Below are 14,266 nucleotides of genomic sequence, written 5' to 3' on the forward strand. Positions count from 1 at the left end.
CGGCGGCACAGGCGACCGGGGTGGGGAGGGGAGCGGCGTTCCCGGCAGCCCCTGCGGCATCGTTCCGGCACGTTCCACGCCGCCGCCGCTGGACTGGCAGCCGCCCGGCCTAGGGACCGAGACGCCAGTTGTCCGCGGTGTGAGTGAAACCCGAAGTGGACCCTGCCGCGAAGATGGAGGGGCCTTTGCCGGTATTCGGGGACCGCAGCAGTGGGGAGGCGATCCGCTCCCAGAACGGTAAGGATGGGCCGGGCCTGGGTTAGGCCGGCGCGGTGCGCTTCCCCGCTCGGGCCGCGGCCGCCGTCCTTGTGCTTTCCTTTTCTCCCCAAAAGAGGGCTTGGTGCGGGGTGCATGTCCTACCCACGCGGGTCTCGCGCCCCCAGGCGGGCGGTAGCGCCCCCTTCCCGCAGGTAAGGGAGGAGCGCCGCACGTGATGGGGAACCGCGCCGGACGGGGGCGGCTGGGGAGGATGCCCGGCCTCGGGGCGCGCGAGAGCGACCCGGGTGCCCACACGTGCCGGCCGGCCGAGCCTGGGGTCCGCTCTGGCTGCTCTGAGCCCCTTCTGTTCCGACCGTACCCACGAGGAGCGCCCCTCGGGGCCTCGGTTTAGGACCCCTAACCAGAAAAGACTACTTTCAGCTGTTCTGTTGCGTAGTGACCGACTGGTCACCATCCCGATGGCCTGCTCCTCCCGTTGTCCTCGGCTGTAGATGCTGCGTTCCCTACCTATCGCTAACAGCTTCTTGAAATAATAGCCGGCGAAATATTAGTTGAAGGCTAGCGTGAGCGATACTTAAAGTGAATTTGTTCCAGTAAACATGGATACGACTTAAAGCGTTTGTTGTTGAGCCTCTTGAGAGTGCTTACAATGAGAACTCATGGATGCCTGTGGGTCTTATCGTTATTTGATAGATTGCTAGTTTTTTTGTTTTTTGTCTTGGATGAGTTTGCATGAAAGTCAGAACCTTTGGATGCCCAGTTTTTTGATTCACAGATAAAAACTGTTGATTTTACAGAATTAAAAAAGGAAAAATACCTGCTGGCTTCTGAAGGAAAAGGTTGTTGAAATGTATTTTTTTTTATTTTCCATATAAGGTGGGAGAATCTGAAATTATGACTAGTAGATAATTTAATTAGAACAGATTTGTAAAATTCAGAGACTGCTGGATGTCATTTACTTTAAGCTGAAATGATTGTCCTTTGAAATAGTGGCTTTTCCTAATTTTGTTCATCTCATTTCTACAGTTATGGCTGCAGCTTCTATTGCCAATATCGTAAAAAGTTCCCTTGGACCGGTTGGCTTGGATAAAATGTTGGTGGATGATATTGGTGTAAGTACATCTAGATGTTGTTTGTTTCTTCAAATTGAAAAGATCTTATTTTGTTCTGTAAGTTGTTTTTAATCAGAGTGCTAGTATTGGAAGGTGTTGCCAAGGTGAATGAATGTATGTCATAACAGAGTTGTGTTCATTAGAAGTTGCCCTGTTTCTGGGGGTGATTGTGATTATCTTTTTCTTCCTGGCAAATTACTTAGGACGTAACCATTACTAACGATGGTGCGACCATCCTGAAGTTACTGGAGGTGGAACACCCTGCAGCTAAAGTTCTTTGTGAGCTAGCTGATCTGCAAGACAAGGAAGTGGGAGATGGAACTACCTCTGTGGTAGGTGGTCACCAGGGAGAAAATGAAGTTTTTTGGGTAGTGACTCGGAAACGGATGGGGGTGGGGGGGTGACTGATGGTTATACCTAGTTTGCACACTTCAAATAGAAAAGAAACTTTAAGAAATATGTTTCCCTCATTTAAGTTTAGTTATTTTCCTTTCCCATCAATGACCTGAGACTTAGAAATTTCTAAGACCTTCCCTTTATAATTATCTAAAAGAAATCTCACTGGTTCTTAAAAACAACATTTTTTATATGACAAGGCATTCTCATGAGTTCATAGTGGAAATATGAGAAAGTCAGTAAACGTGATCAATAACATAAAACCTTGGTGACCCTGGCCAGTTAACTCAGTTAAGAGTGTTGTCTTGAAACAACAAGGTTGTGGGTTCCATCCCCGGTCAGGGCACACACAGGAAGCAACCAAAGAATGCACAACTGAGCGGAATAACAAACGAATGTTTCCCTTTACCCTCCCCTCTCTCCCTGCCTCTCTGTCTGTAAATAAAATGAACCCTAGCTGGGTAGGTCAGTTAGTTAAGAGCATCATTCTGAAATGACAAGGTTGCGGGTTTCATCCCTGGTCAGGGCACATAGAGGAACAGTGGGTGGTACTGTCCCTCCCTGCCTCTTTCATAAGAAACAAAAGAATTGGAAATCATCCAGCACGTTGATGTAGAAACTCTTTTATTTGGTCAAGAACAAATAACGTGTTCTAAAGAAATAGTGTGTTGTGGGAGGGGGGAAATGTTTGTATTTCTTCAAACTACAAGCCGTGAAAGTATGGAATTTACCTCTTCTAAAATAATAAAAGTGGTTTTGTACAGGTAACTTAATTATGATAACATGACTTTTTAAATAAAATCATAATTTCCCCCAAATGATGTGGTATTTTTAAGTCTTTAATTAAAAAAAAAATACCTTTCTAGTTATCTTAAGAGATTTTGAGATTTTATTTACTGACTGCAGAGGGTGGGGATGAGAAGTAGTTGCTTCACTCTAGCTGTTCATTGTTTGTGTGTGCTTTGACCGGGCAAGCCTGGGGTTTCAGACCCGCGGTCTCAGACTTCCTTCCTGGTGGGCGCTCTGTCCACTGAGCCACCACAGGTCAGGCTTTAAATATTTTTGAGCCCTGGCCGGTTGGCTCAGTGGTAGAGCGTCGGCCTGGCGTGTGGGGGACCCGGGTTCGATTCCCGGCCAGGGCACATAGGAGAAGCGCCCATTTGCTTCTCCACCCCTCCCCCTCTCCTTCCTCTCTGTCTCTCTCTTCCCCTCCCGCAGCCGAGGCTCCATTGGAGCAAAGATGGCCCGGGCGCTGGGGATGGCTCCTTGGCCTTTGCCCCAGGCACTAGAGTGGCTCTGGTCGCAGCAGAGCATCGCCCCTGGTGGGCGTGCCGGGTGGATCCCGGTTGGGCGCATGCGGGAGTCTGTCTGACTGTCTCTCTCCGTTTCTAGCTTCAGAAAAATAAATAAATTAATTAAATAAAAAAATAAATAAATATTTTTGAAATAAACCAAGCAATAAACTGAAATGGTACAGATCATTTGAGTAGGCAGACACTTCATCCGGAAAGGTGATGGCTGTGTCCTTTATTAATGTACTGCAGAACTAATTTATTAGCCAGAACATTTTTCTGGCTCTTACTTGGCTTTGACCATTTGCATATGAAACCCTATGTAGAGTTGTCTTTTTTTAAATTTCTAATCAGTTACTCATGTCACTGCTATCACAATTCTGTTTAATATTCTGGTTACTATCTGACTTGTGTTTTTACATATGCATCATTACATATATTGTCAGACTGATGTTAGGGCAATGAATGTTTTCTCAACAGGTAATTATTGCAGCAGAACTTCTAAAAAACGCAGATGAACTAGTCAAACAGAAAATTCATCCCACGTCAGTTATTAGTGGCTATCGACTTGCCTGCAAGTAAGATGTTTGCATTCAGAGAAGATTTTATATTATTTGATATAATCGTAAACTGTTTAAATGTTTTTGTTGATGACTGCATTTTAATTTAAAAAGTGTATTTTAGCATTTAAGTAATAATTTTTTGAGGTAAGTAGGGCTGGTATCTTTTTTTATTCCCATTTGACTACCACATTTTCTAATAATAGATTTTAGTGGCTATGCTTATGGGATAGATTAATGCTGCCATGATCTGAAGAGGGAGGGTTTTTCTGTGTCCTCCTCCTATATGAAATGGCTAAACAGAAAACTGGTGCCTATGATATTTTGACACTGATAAAATGGAAGATTGAAGTAATTTATGTTTTCTCCGGCACACTTTAAACAGGGAAGCAGTGCGTTACATTAGTGAAAATCTAATTATTAACACAGATGAACTTGGAAGAGACTGCCTGATTAATGCTGCTAAGACATCAATGTCATCCAAAATCATTGGAATGTATCCTTGTGTTGGTCCGATAAAGTTTAGGCTTTTTTTAAAGCAAGAATTTGTTAGTTTTCATGCCAGGTGGCGCTGTATTAAAACCAGCTGTTTCCTTCCCTGCTTTTCTAAGGGGAAGGTAATATAAAGTATTTGTAAAGGTAGTATGAATTACAAATGGTGATAGTTCTCTAGCATTTTAGTGGCCTGTTTCTTTGATGGGGTTGTAAATAGGATGTGCCTTTGAGTTACCCTTGACTTTGTTTACCCACTGTCCATTCCAAGTTCTCCTTAACTGTTGCCTTAGAAATGGGGATTTCTTCGCTAACATGGTAGTAGATGCTGTTCTTGCCATTAAATACACAGATGTAAGAGGCCAGCCTCGCTATCCCGTCAATTCCATCAATGTTCTGAAGGCCCATGGAAGAAGCCAGGTGGAGAGCATGCTCATCAATGGCTATGCACTCAACTGTGTGGTGGGGTCCCAGGGTAAGTCTGGGATCTCCGCCACCTGAGGAGAGGCCTGGCGGGTAAAATGAGCTTTTTGTGGACTGAATACTGTATGTCTAAGATGAACCATCTTAGGAAAAATGCAAGTTAGAAAGTATGTGTTGAATGCCATAAAAATGTGCAACAAAATTGAAATTTGTGTTTACATATAACATAGTTTAATCTCCGTGCTATTCTATTATGCTTTATAGTTCCATGGATGTTATTAAATGTAGCATCTTTAATAATTACTATGAAGTAATTACTGTGAACTGAACATTATATTCAATTATAGGCATGCCCAAGAGAATAGTGAATGCAAAAATTGCCTGCCTTGACTTCAGCCTGCAGAAAACAAAGATGAAACTTGGTGTCCAGGTGGTCATTACAGACCCTGAAAAACTGGACCAGATTAGACAGAGGTAAGTGGGTAAACTATTTCTGACCTTTGAAAACAGGTTGTCTGTAAATTCTACTTCTGTTAGACCAGGTGATAGTAAACTAAAAAGGAGTTACATATCAGTTAATGTATTCTCTCAACTAAACAGTAGAGGAATAAGGCAAGTACACTGTGTGCCTACTACTGTATGCCAGGCAAGTACTAGGGTACAGCCAGTGTTATTGATTGGCATGCTAGAGGCCTGGTCATGAAGTCAAGTTTTTAATGGTTAGGTGGTTAGTATTTGGAGTATATATATATATTTTTTTTTTGTGGGTTTTGTTTTAAGTAACTGAACCAAATGTATAAGAAATGTTTGCCCCAGGAGTCAGTAATGCTGTCATCTTTTATCTAACTATTTCTTTCCTCTTTCCTGACATAACAGCAAGCGTTCTTCAGTCAAAAACCAGTCCTCCTTCCAGGTCCTGTTGCCTTCTGCTTTAACATTTTTGCTTCATTGATAGTTCTTTCTCATATGCGTCTTCAACTACTAATTATTTTTATTCAATGAGAGAGGGGGGCAGAGACAGACTCACATGTGCCCCACTGGTATCCACCTGGCAAGCCCACTAGATGATGTTTTGCCCATCTGGGGCTGCTCTGTTGACAACTGAGCTGTTTTAACGCCTGAGGCAAGGCCATGGAGCCATCCTCAGCACCTGGGGCCAACTTTCTCAAACATTTGAGCCATGGCTGCAAGAAGGGAAGAGAGAGATGGGGGGCAGAGGGGCGGAGAAGCAAATGGTTGCTTCACCTGTGTGCCCTGACCAGGAATTGAACCCAGGACTTTCACACACTGGGCTGATGCTCTACTGCTGAGCCAACTGGTCAGGGCCCTATCATGAATTTCTTTTTTGCATTTTTCTGAAGCTGGAAACAGGGAGAGACAGTCAGACAGACTCCCGCATGCGCCCGACCGGGATCCACCCGGCACGCCCACCAGGGGGCGATGCTCTGCCCCTCCGGTGCGTCGCTCTGCCGCGACCAGAGCCACTCTAGCGCCTGGGGCAGAGGCCAAGGAGCCATCCCCAGTGCCCGGGCCATCTTTGCTCCAATGGAGCCTTGGCTGCAGGAGGGGAAGAGAGAGACAGAGAGGAAGGAGGGGGGGGCGGGGTGGAGAAGCAAATGGGCGCTTCTCCTATGTGCCCTGGCCGGGAATCGAACCCCGGTCCCCCGCACGCCAGGCCAACGCTCTACCGCTGAGCCAACCGGCCAGGACCATGAATTTCTATACCTTGTTTTCCTAGTGATTACCACAGTTTCTAATTATGTTTGTATGACTTAAGAGTATAAACTTTTTTTAACGGGGGGGGGGGGGGGATAGACAGGGACAGACAGACAGGAACGGAGAGATGAGAAGTATCAATCATTAGTTTTTTGTTGCGCGTTGCGACACCTTAGTTGTTCATTGATTGCTTTCTCATATGTGCCTTGACTGAGGGGCCTTCAGCAGACAGAGCAACCCCTTGGGTCCAAGCTGGTGAGCTTTGCTCAAACCAGATGAGCCTGCGCTCAAGCTATCAACCTTGGGGTCTCGAACCTGGGTCCTTGGCATCCCAGTCCGACGCTCTATCCATTGCGCCACTGCCTGGTCAGGCCAGAGTATAAACTCTTAAGACAGACAACTGAATGATTTCCTTGGCTTTGTAACTGTTTTTATTATAGTGTCTGGCACAGTATTTTTTTCAGTATGTACGAAGGGATTTATTTTACAGGCTTTTTTTTTTTTATCGTTTTGTGTTTTTTTAATTTCTCCACGGAGTTGGGGGTGGTGGAGAGAAGCATCGGCTTGTTCCAGTTTTGTGCACTCACTGGTTGCGTCTCATGTGCCTTGATTAGGAATCTAGCCTGAGACCTTGGTTGCCAGGACGCTTTATTCTTCTTTCCCATAGCTTGCTTAGTTTCCATATGTTTGTCTGCCTCCTGGCAGCGTCACCTGAATATAACACGGCTTCAGCCTCAGTTGTTAGAAACTGAATTCTACTTTCTCGTCCTACCCCACCTGTTAGTAGTTCTACTCCCCCGTCAGTGGCTGAAACGCCAGGTAGTTCCCCAAGTCATAACCTGGGACTCTGCTCTGGTCGCCCGTCAGTCCACATAGTGCCTCCTTGCCTCGGTCCATCCCCTTTCCAGTGCGGTTTCCACACTGATATCGGGACCCTTTTGAAAACAGATTCGACAATGCTGTTCTTATGTAAAAAGATTAAACTGAGTCCAGACTTTTTTTTGTATTTTTCTGAAGTTGGAAACGGAGGCAGTCAGACAGACTCCTGCATGTGCCCGACCGGGATCCACCCAGCATGCCCACCAGGGGGCGATGCTCTGTTGCGACCAGAGCCATTCTAGCACCTGAGGCAGAGGCCACAGAGCCATCCTCAGCACCTGGGCCAACTTTGCTCCAATGGAACCTTGGCTGCGGGAGGGGAAGAGAGAGACAGAGAGGAAGGAGAGGGGGAGGGGTGGTGAAGCAAATGGGTGCTTCTCCTGTGTGCCCTGGCTGGGAATTGAACCCGGGACTCCTGCACGCCAGGCCAACACTCTACCACTGAGCCAACCGGCCAGGGCCGAGTCCAGACTTTAACACTCCTACAGGGTTCTCCATTTTCTGGTTTTACCTGTCAGTTCAACTCAGGGACCTTCTTGGCTCCAGACCCTCGGGCTTTCTGTCTCTTCTACTGGGATGGATTTTGCCTGCCATGTGCTCGTAATCTCTGCATTCCACTGTACTAGCATTGGCCGCGGAATGTGGTTTGACAGGCAGATCATTAAAGGCAGGGACGCTTTCCTGTCTAACATAGTTCTTGGTTAGTGACTCAAGTTGGTGGTGGGGGGACAAGTAATTTTTAATCCTTGGAGCTTTTATATAAATTGGATTAGCTTAAATTTTGGTCATAGAAGCAAAAGGGAGGTCTAATTTCATGTCCAATTATACTGCACACTAAAAATTAGGGGATATTTCAAAATGAATATGAAGCAATAAAGGCATATGACTTTTTTATTAAATAACATCAGAAAAGCAAATGACAAGTCAAAGATGGTTGTTCTATTATGCAAATGAAATGCAAACTCAATTATTGTCATTGAGTAGCAAGTGACATTGGTGGGGGTAAACGGAAGCGTGTCAGGGTGGACGAGAGTGCCACACATGTACTGTTCAGTAGGGTGCATGGCCACCCAAGACTGCTGAAACACTGTGACTGCAATGGGGCATGGACAGGATCAGGTTATCCAGCAGTTCTAATGGGACCCTCTGCCAGTCCTGCTCCAGGACACCTTCCAGCTCAAGAACTGTTGTGGGAAGCATTGGACAGTGTGTCAGACGTCTTCCCAGTGCATCCCGAGCATGTTCAATGGGATTCAGGTCTGGAGAACGTGAAGGCCAGTCCATGCGTTCGATTCTTGCCTCCTGAAGCATGTTGTTGAAGAGATGCGCACAGTGGGGCCTTGCATTATCGTCTGTGAAAAGAAAGTTGTTTCCAACTGCTCCAGCATGGGGTCCACTATACGGTGCAGACCTCATCTCGATATCTGACAGCAGTCAGCAATCGTTTCTAATGTGGAGGTCAGCACGACCCCCAATGCTGGTACCAGCCCACACCCACCACCACCAAAGGAGTCCCTTTCTCGCATGAAACGTGGATTCTCCTGTGTTCCTTGTTCACGCCAGATCAGGACATGATGATTGTCAGGCTGCAGACTGAACCGTGACTCATCAGAGAAGACAGTTGACCACTCATCACAGGGCCAAGGACGATGCTCATCAGCTCACCTTCTACAGGTTCTACGGTGTTCAGCAGATAACGGAATGCATACCATTGGTTGCCGGGCATGCAGTCTAACACGATGGAGCCGATTTCATATGGTCTGGGTGCATATCCATCGTCTAGTAGCAGCAAGAAACTCCCTGCAGCTTTGCCGCATTACTGCTGCACCTGTTTCTTCTTGCCAATAAGGTCAAGTAGTGGTCATCTCTTGCTGTTGTGGCAGATGGGCGACCCTGTCCTCGTCTTCTATGTACTGTGCCAGTCTCTTGAAAGCGATTCCAAAGTCTGCTAATCACACTTTGGGATGTTCCAAGTGCTGTTGCCACTGTTGTCTGACTAGCTTCAAGGTGTCTATGGCTCTCCAGGCTTCGCATTCAGGCAAATTGTGTTACTTGAGCATTGCAACGGATGGAAAATTGCAGGTGTGCACTTTCAAGATCAGGGAACGGGCAGATACTCCAGTACTTTCAACCTTTTGTATACTGCATTTTCACCAATGAACTGAAAGTTGGCTTTGCATCTCATTTGCATAATCAAACAATTTTCTTTGTTTGCTTTTCTGATGTTCTTTAAACCAAATGCTTTTTTTCATTGCTTCATATTCATTTTGAAATCTGCCCTAATTTTTCTGAGCATTGTATTTTGACGTTTAATTGAAGTTAGAGTTATGTTATGTAAATACAGGAGGTAACTTAAGCCCTGGCCAGTTGGCTCAGTGGTAGAGTGTCGGCCTGACGTGCAGAAGTCCCGGGTTCAATTCCCGGCCAGGGCACATTGGAGAAGCAGATGGGCGCTTCTCTCCTTCCTCTCTGTCTCTCTCTTCCCCTCCCGCAGCCGAGGCTCCATTGGAGCAAAGATGGCCCGGGTGCTGGGGATGGCTCCTTGGCCTCTGCCCCAGGGGCTAGAGTGGCTCTGGTCGCAACAGACCAACGCCCTGGAGGGGCAGAGCGTTGCCCCCTGGTGGGCGTGCCGGGTGGATCCCAGTCGGGCGCATGTGGGAGTCTGTCTGACTGTCTCTCCCCGTTTCCAGCTTCAGAAAAATACAAAAAAAAAAAAAATACAGGAGGTAACTTTGGGTTCCTACTCACACTTCATTTACAGAGAGTCAGATATCACCAAGGAGCGAATCCAGAAGATCCTGGCTACTGGAGCCAACGTTGTCCTAACCACTGGTGGAATTGACGACATGTGTCTGAAGTATTTTGTGGAGACTGGTGCAATGGCAGTTAGAAGAGTTTTAAAGAGAGACCTTAAACGCATTGCTAAGGCTTCTGGAGGTATGTCTTCTGCCACCTGTCAGATACGACATTTCATGTTACTGCACAAGACCATGTCTCTTTACACTGAAATGTTAACACTAAGCAGTTTCAAAAACATACTTTTTCTTGATTTGTACTACAGATGTATTTACAGAGCCATGTTTCATGTAACTGGAAAAGTTCTTTAGATTTACTTAATTTCTTCACCTCAAAATGACAGTTCTTAGGACAAAAGAACAGTTGCTTGTCTGATGGTTAACTCAAACCTTAAACTTGGTATTTATACATCACCTTTTCAGAAATGTTTCTGAATCTAAGACAGGTTGTGAAAGTATTCATGGGAGAACAGTGTTTACAGATCTTTGTAACTCTTAACAGCAACTATTCTGTCAACCCTGGCTAATCTGGAAGGGGAAGAGACTTTTGAAGCTTCTATGTTGGGACAAGCGGAAGAGGTGGTCCAGGAAAGAATCTGTGATGATGAGCTGATCCTGATCAAAAAGTAAGAGCTACTTTCGAAAATAGAAAGCTAGATTTTATTAATGAATTAAAAATAAATCGCCTTCCCATTTATTTGCTGCTGTAGTCTTTTCAGTGATATAAGCAGTTATACGCATGGGATAAAATAACATTGGGCCATTGTAAATTGAGATGGAATAACCGTTTCAAATCTCTTCTGCATATATGGCCTAGACATTGCTCCCCTGTCCATATGTCCTTAGGTAAGCAGGATTTAATCAAAGTGCTTACAGCAAGCAAAATTTTCTCTTATATATTTATAATATATATTATTTTATATATTTAATAATGTATATTATTAAAGAGTTTCTTTTTTAGAAAGTAGACAATGAAAGGAGCAGAGGGGAGAAATGGGAAGCATCATCTCGTAGTGGTTGTTTCCCGCGTGTGCCTTGACCAGGCAAGCCCAGGGTCTCAAACCAGCAACTTCAGCATTCCAGGTCGACCCTTTCTCTTCTGTGCCACCACAGGCCAGGTTTTATTTTATTTTATTTTATTTTATTTTTAGAATTATAAGATAATTTTTTTTTTTAATTTATTTTATTCATTTTAGAGAGGAGAGAGGGAGAGAGAGAGACAGAGAGAAGAGAGAGACAGGGGGGAGAAGCTAGAAGCATCAACTCCCATATGTGCCTTGACCAGGCAAGCCCAGGGTTTCGAACCGGCGACCTCAGCATTTCCAGGTTGACGCTTTATCCACTGCGCCACCACAGGTCAGGCCACAGGCCAGGTTTTAAAATGTATTAATTTGGGAAAGGGAAACATCAAGTTGTGCCGTTTATTTATGCATTCATTGGTTGATTCTCTTGGGTGCCCTGACCGGGGATCAAGCCTGCATCTTGGCATATCAGGATGGTGCTCTAACCAGCTGTGCTACCCGGCCAGGGCCCTTAAGAGTTTCTGTGTAGGCTTATTTTATAAACATGTTAAGAATGTCACTTCATCTTCTTAACAGCACTAAGGCTCGTACATCTGCATCAATTATCTTACGTGGGGCAAACGATTTCATGTGTGATGAGATGGAGCGCTCTTTACACGATGCTCTGTGTGTGGTGAAGAGAGTGTTGGAGTCCAAGTCTGTGGTTCCGGGTGGGGGAGCTGTAGAAGCAGCCCTTTCCATATACCTCGAAAACTACGCAACCAGCATGGTAAGAATGTCTAGAAACCCATTTTCTTTTCAAGAGGTGTGTGAGATTGTCTCTATCTAGCATTTTTAAAAACTAGTACTTATTGACTGGTTGCGAGGGGGCAGGGCATTCTTTTGTTCCACGTAGTTGTGTGCTCATTGGTTGCTTCCTGCGTGCCCTGACTAGGGCGCAAACCCACACCTTGGTGTTTTGGGCTGATCTCTGACCACCTGAGCTGATGTGCCACGGACCTAGCATTCTGTTCATGTGCCTCATCTGAGGCCTTGGCTGCTGTTGTGAAGACACCTCATTCTCTCTCCTCTTAGGGGTCTCGGGAACAGCTCGCTATTGCAGAGTTTGCACGGTCTCTTCTTGTTATTCCGAATACACTGGCAGTTAATGCTGCCCAAGACTCGACTGACCTAGTCGCAAAGTTAAGAGCTTTTCATAATGAGGCTCAAGTTAACCCAGAACGTAAAAATCTAAAATGGTAAGTCTACAGTTTCCGTCTTGTTCACTGTCATCTGTATGTCATTTTGTTTTCTGCTGATTTTATTAGCATTCAAGCGTCCTAACTTCTCTTTGCTTCTCTGGGTAATGAACTCTATAGGACAGTCCAGTTGAGGAACAGGGAGATTATTTTGGGTTGATCCATATCCATTTTAAGCAACCCCTTTATAAGATATTAAATGATGTTAATCATTTCTTTACTACAATCTAGGCCTTTCACGTACAATCCTTTCATTGATTTTGTTGTTCATAAAGCATTACTTTAGTCTTAAAGGGATACAATGAGTATGTGTTCTATAAGACGTCATAATTTTTTTTCCCTGAATTGCAGGATTGGTCTTGATCTGGTCAATGGCAAACCTCGAGACAACAAACAAGCAGGGGTATTTGAACCAACTATAGTTAAAGTTAAAAGCTTGAAATTTGCGACAGAAGCTGCAATTACCATTCTTCGAATTGATGATCTTATTAAATTGCATCCAGAAAGCAGAGATGATAAGCATGGAGGTTATGATGATGCTGTTCACTCAGGAGCCCTTGATGACTGATTTGATTCCTTTTATTTATAACAGTGTCAGATGCACCTGTCTTACGCCTGTGTATTACACATTAAAGTACAAGCTGGCATGCCTTGGGTTCTTGTGAAGTGGAAGGTGGCTCCCATTCTAATTGGTCCTGATTTCACACTAGTGCCTTACTAGTTTAGAGAGAAATGAGGTTTAAAGCTGGGTTCACCCTCTCTGAACACACACTGCTATCCCCATCCCACCCCCAATACACAGGGCAGCAACTCCACGGCGTCCGCCTGTCCGCTCCAGTGCGTGTAGCAGGGTAACGAGAATCCGACAGCCCGATGCCCCGAGAGGATGGCCCAAGGCTATGGCCCCTCCTTGACAGTTGACCTAAGCAGGGAGAAGATTGGTTATTCATGTTACCTCAGTAACCCGCCCTTTTCAACTGCCTAGAACCTGACCTGTGCTCTTGACATGTATCCTGACTGCCTTCCCTTATTCCACCCTGTTCGTGTTGGAAGTAAACCAATGCAGTCAAGGTAGTTTGCCTCGGGAAGCAACAAAATGAGTAAACCCAAGCTCTAGCAGGAACTTCACGAGAAGCCACCCACTATATGGCCAATACCTAGGACTGGGTACCTAACTACATACGTGTTTTATGTTGACAGTCATAAAACTGCATTGTGAATGTTCATTTGCAAGCTCTCCAACACTGCTTGCTCATGTTTACCTTCTCTGGGTTTAATCCAAGTTCCTTAATTATGGCAACAGAGAGGGCTGCAAAGGCTTCATTGATTTCAAATAGGTCCACATCCTCCAGGGACCAACCTGCTTTTGCAACCTAAAAAAGATTAAAATCTAAGAACTCTGGTGGAATCGTTCTTCATTGAAGGTAAAAGAATATACTGCAGTACTGAAGGATCTCGAAAAACCCATTTTGGGTTCCTACATCACACATTCTAAGAGGTTAAGGATAAAACAGCCCTTGAAATTCTAAACTATCTTGAAATTTGAACCAGTAACATCTGTCATGTGTAGAAGAGGTGATATAGCAGAATCAGTTCCCCAAACCACATGATCTTAAATTTTCCTGCCTTCCCTCTGTGGGAGGGAAAATAGAGGTAAGGAAATGAGTAAGCTCATTTAAGGTTGATAGGAAGACTATAAAGAGAAACCTGAGAGGAGTCAACACGGAAGCAAAACCAAGCTCAGTATTGGCATTTTGGAGTGGAAAAGGACCCGGGCCAAGTTCAAACGGCAGAGCTGAGTACAGAGCTGCAGGTCATTGGTCTAGTCCCCGAGAGGTAAGTTAACATTCACAAACTCACGGCTTGCTTTATTGCTGGAATCGGTCCTGTTCCCATAATGGAAGGCTCCACACCTGCTTGTGACCAGGAAACTATCTCTGCTAAAGGCTTGAGGCCACGGTTGGCAGCTTCTGACTTCTTCATAACAACCACAGCTGCAGCACCATCATTCATTCCTGCAAAAGATGGCTGTCAGGCCCTAGCCGGTTGGCTCAGTGGTAGTGTCAGCCTGGCATGCGGAAGTCCCGGGTTTGATTCCCGGCCAGGGCACCCAAGAGAGGCG

The 14,266-nt window shown here is 45.2% G+C and overlaps 2 protein-coding genes and 3 non-coding genes across 5 annotated transcripts in view; 4 read left to right on the plus strand and 1 right to left on the minus strand.

Annotated features, from left to right (window-relative positions):
• TCP1 (t-complex 1) lies at nucleotides 1–12,791 on the plus strand. Its single transcript, XM_066372893.1, has 12 exons — nucleotides 1–237; nucleotides 1,246–1,331; nucleotides 1,535–1,663; nucleotides 3,500–3,597; nucleotides 3,965–4,075; nucleotides 4,365–4,546; nucleotides 4,842–4,968; nucleotides 9,851–10,026; nucleotides 10,387–10,510; nucleotides 11,483–11,675; nucleotides 11,981–12,144; nucleotides 12,496–12,791. The coding sequence occupies exons 1-12, from the start codon at nucleotides 174–176 to the stop codon at nucleotides 12,710–12,712; spliced, it is 1,671 nt and encodes a 556-aa protein (XP_066228990.1). The 5' UTR covers nucleotides 1–173; the 3' UTR covers nucleotides 12,713–12,791.
• On the plus strand, nucleotides 3,752–3,888 carry LOC136401619 (small nucleolar RNA SNORA29). Its single transcript, XR_010750642.1, has one exon. It is a non-coding gene; the product is annotated as a small nucleolar RNA SNORA29 (small nucleolar RNA).
• On the plus strand, nucleotides 9,446–9,521 carry TRNAV-GAC (transfer RNA valine (anticodon GAC)). Its single transcript has one exon. It is a non-coding gene; the product is annotated as a tRNA-Val (tRNA).
• Nucleotides 10,571–10,707, plus strand: LOC136401573 (small nucleolar RNA SNORA20). The gene has a single exon (XR_010750598.1). It is a non-coding gene; the product is annotated as a small nucleolar RNA SNORA20 (small nucleolar RNA).
• The window catches only part of ACAT2 (acetyl-CoA acetyltransferase 2), a 15,857-nt gene continuing 14,296 nt past the window's right edge, over nucleotides 12,706–14,266 (minus strand). The window contains exons 7-9 of the mRNA XM_066372894.1: nucleotides 14,005–14,159; nucleotides 13,407–13,517; nucleotides 12,706–13,066 (exon numbers count right to left, since the gene is read on the minus strand). Of these exons, the coding sequence (XP_066228991.1) occupies nucleotides 12,896–13,066; nucleotides 13,407–13,517; nucleotides 14,005–14,159 (437 nt within the window). The 3' untranslated portion in view covers nucleotides 12,706–12,895. The remainder of the gene's footprint in view (nucleotides 13,067–13,406; nucleotides 13,518–14,004; nucleotides 14,160–14,266) is intronic.

The sequence above is a fragment of the Saccopteryx leptura genome, chromosome 3 (assembly GCF_036850995.1).
Source record: "Saccopteryx leptura isolate mSacLep1 chromosome 3, mSacLep1_pri_phased_curated, whole genome shotgun sequence".
In the NCBI taxonomy this organism is placed as follows: Eukaryota; Metazoa; Chordata; class Mammalia; order Chiroptera; family Emballonuridae; genus Saccopteryx; species Saccopteryx leptura.

Bases quoted from the DNA above. Each gene is read 5' to 3' on its own strand.
- TCP1 (XM_066372893.1), top strand. From the start codon at position 174: ATGGAGGGGCCTTTGCCGGTATTCGGGGACCGCAGCAGTGGGGAGGCG. The intron at 4,547-4,841 runs GTAAGTCTGGGA...ATTCAATTATAG, and splicing joins CTGTGTGGTGGGGTCCCAGG to GCATGCCCAAGAGAATAGTG. The intron at 10,027-10,386 runs GTATGTCTTCTG...AACTCTTAACAG, and splicing joins CATTGCTAAGGCTTCTGGAG to CAACTATTCTGTCAACCCTG.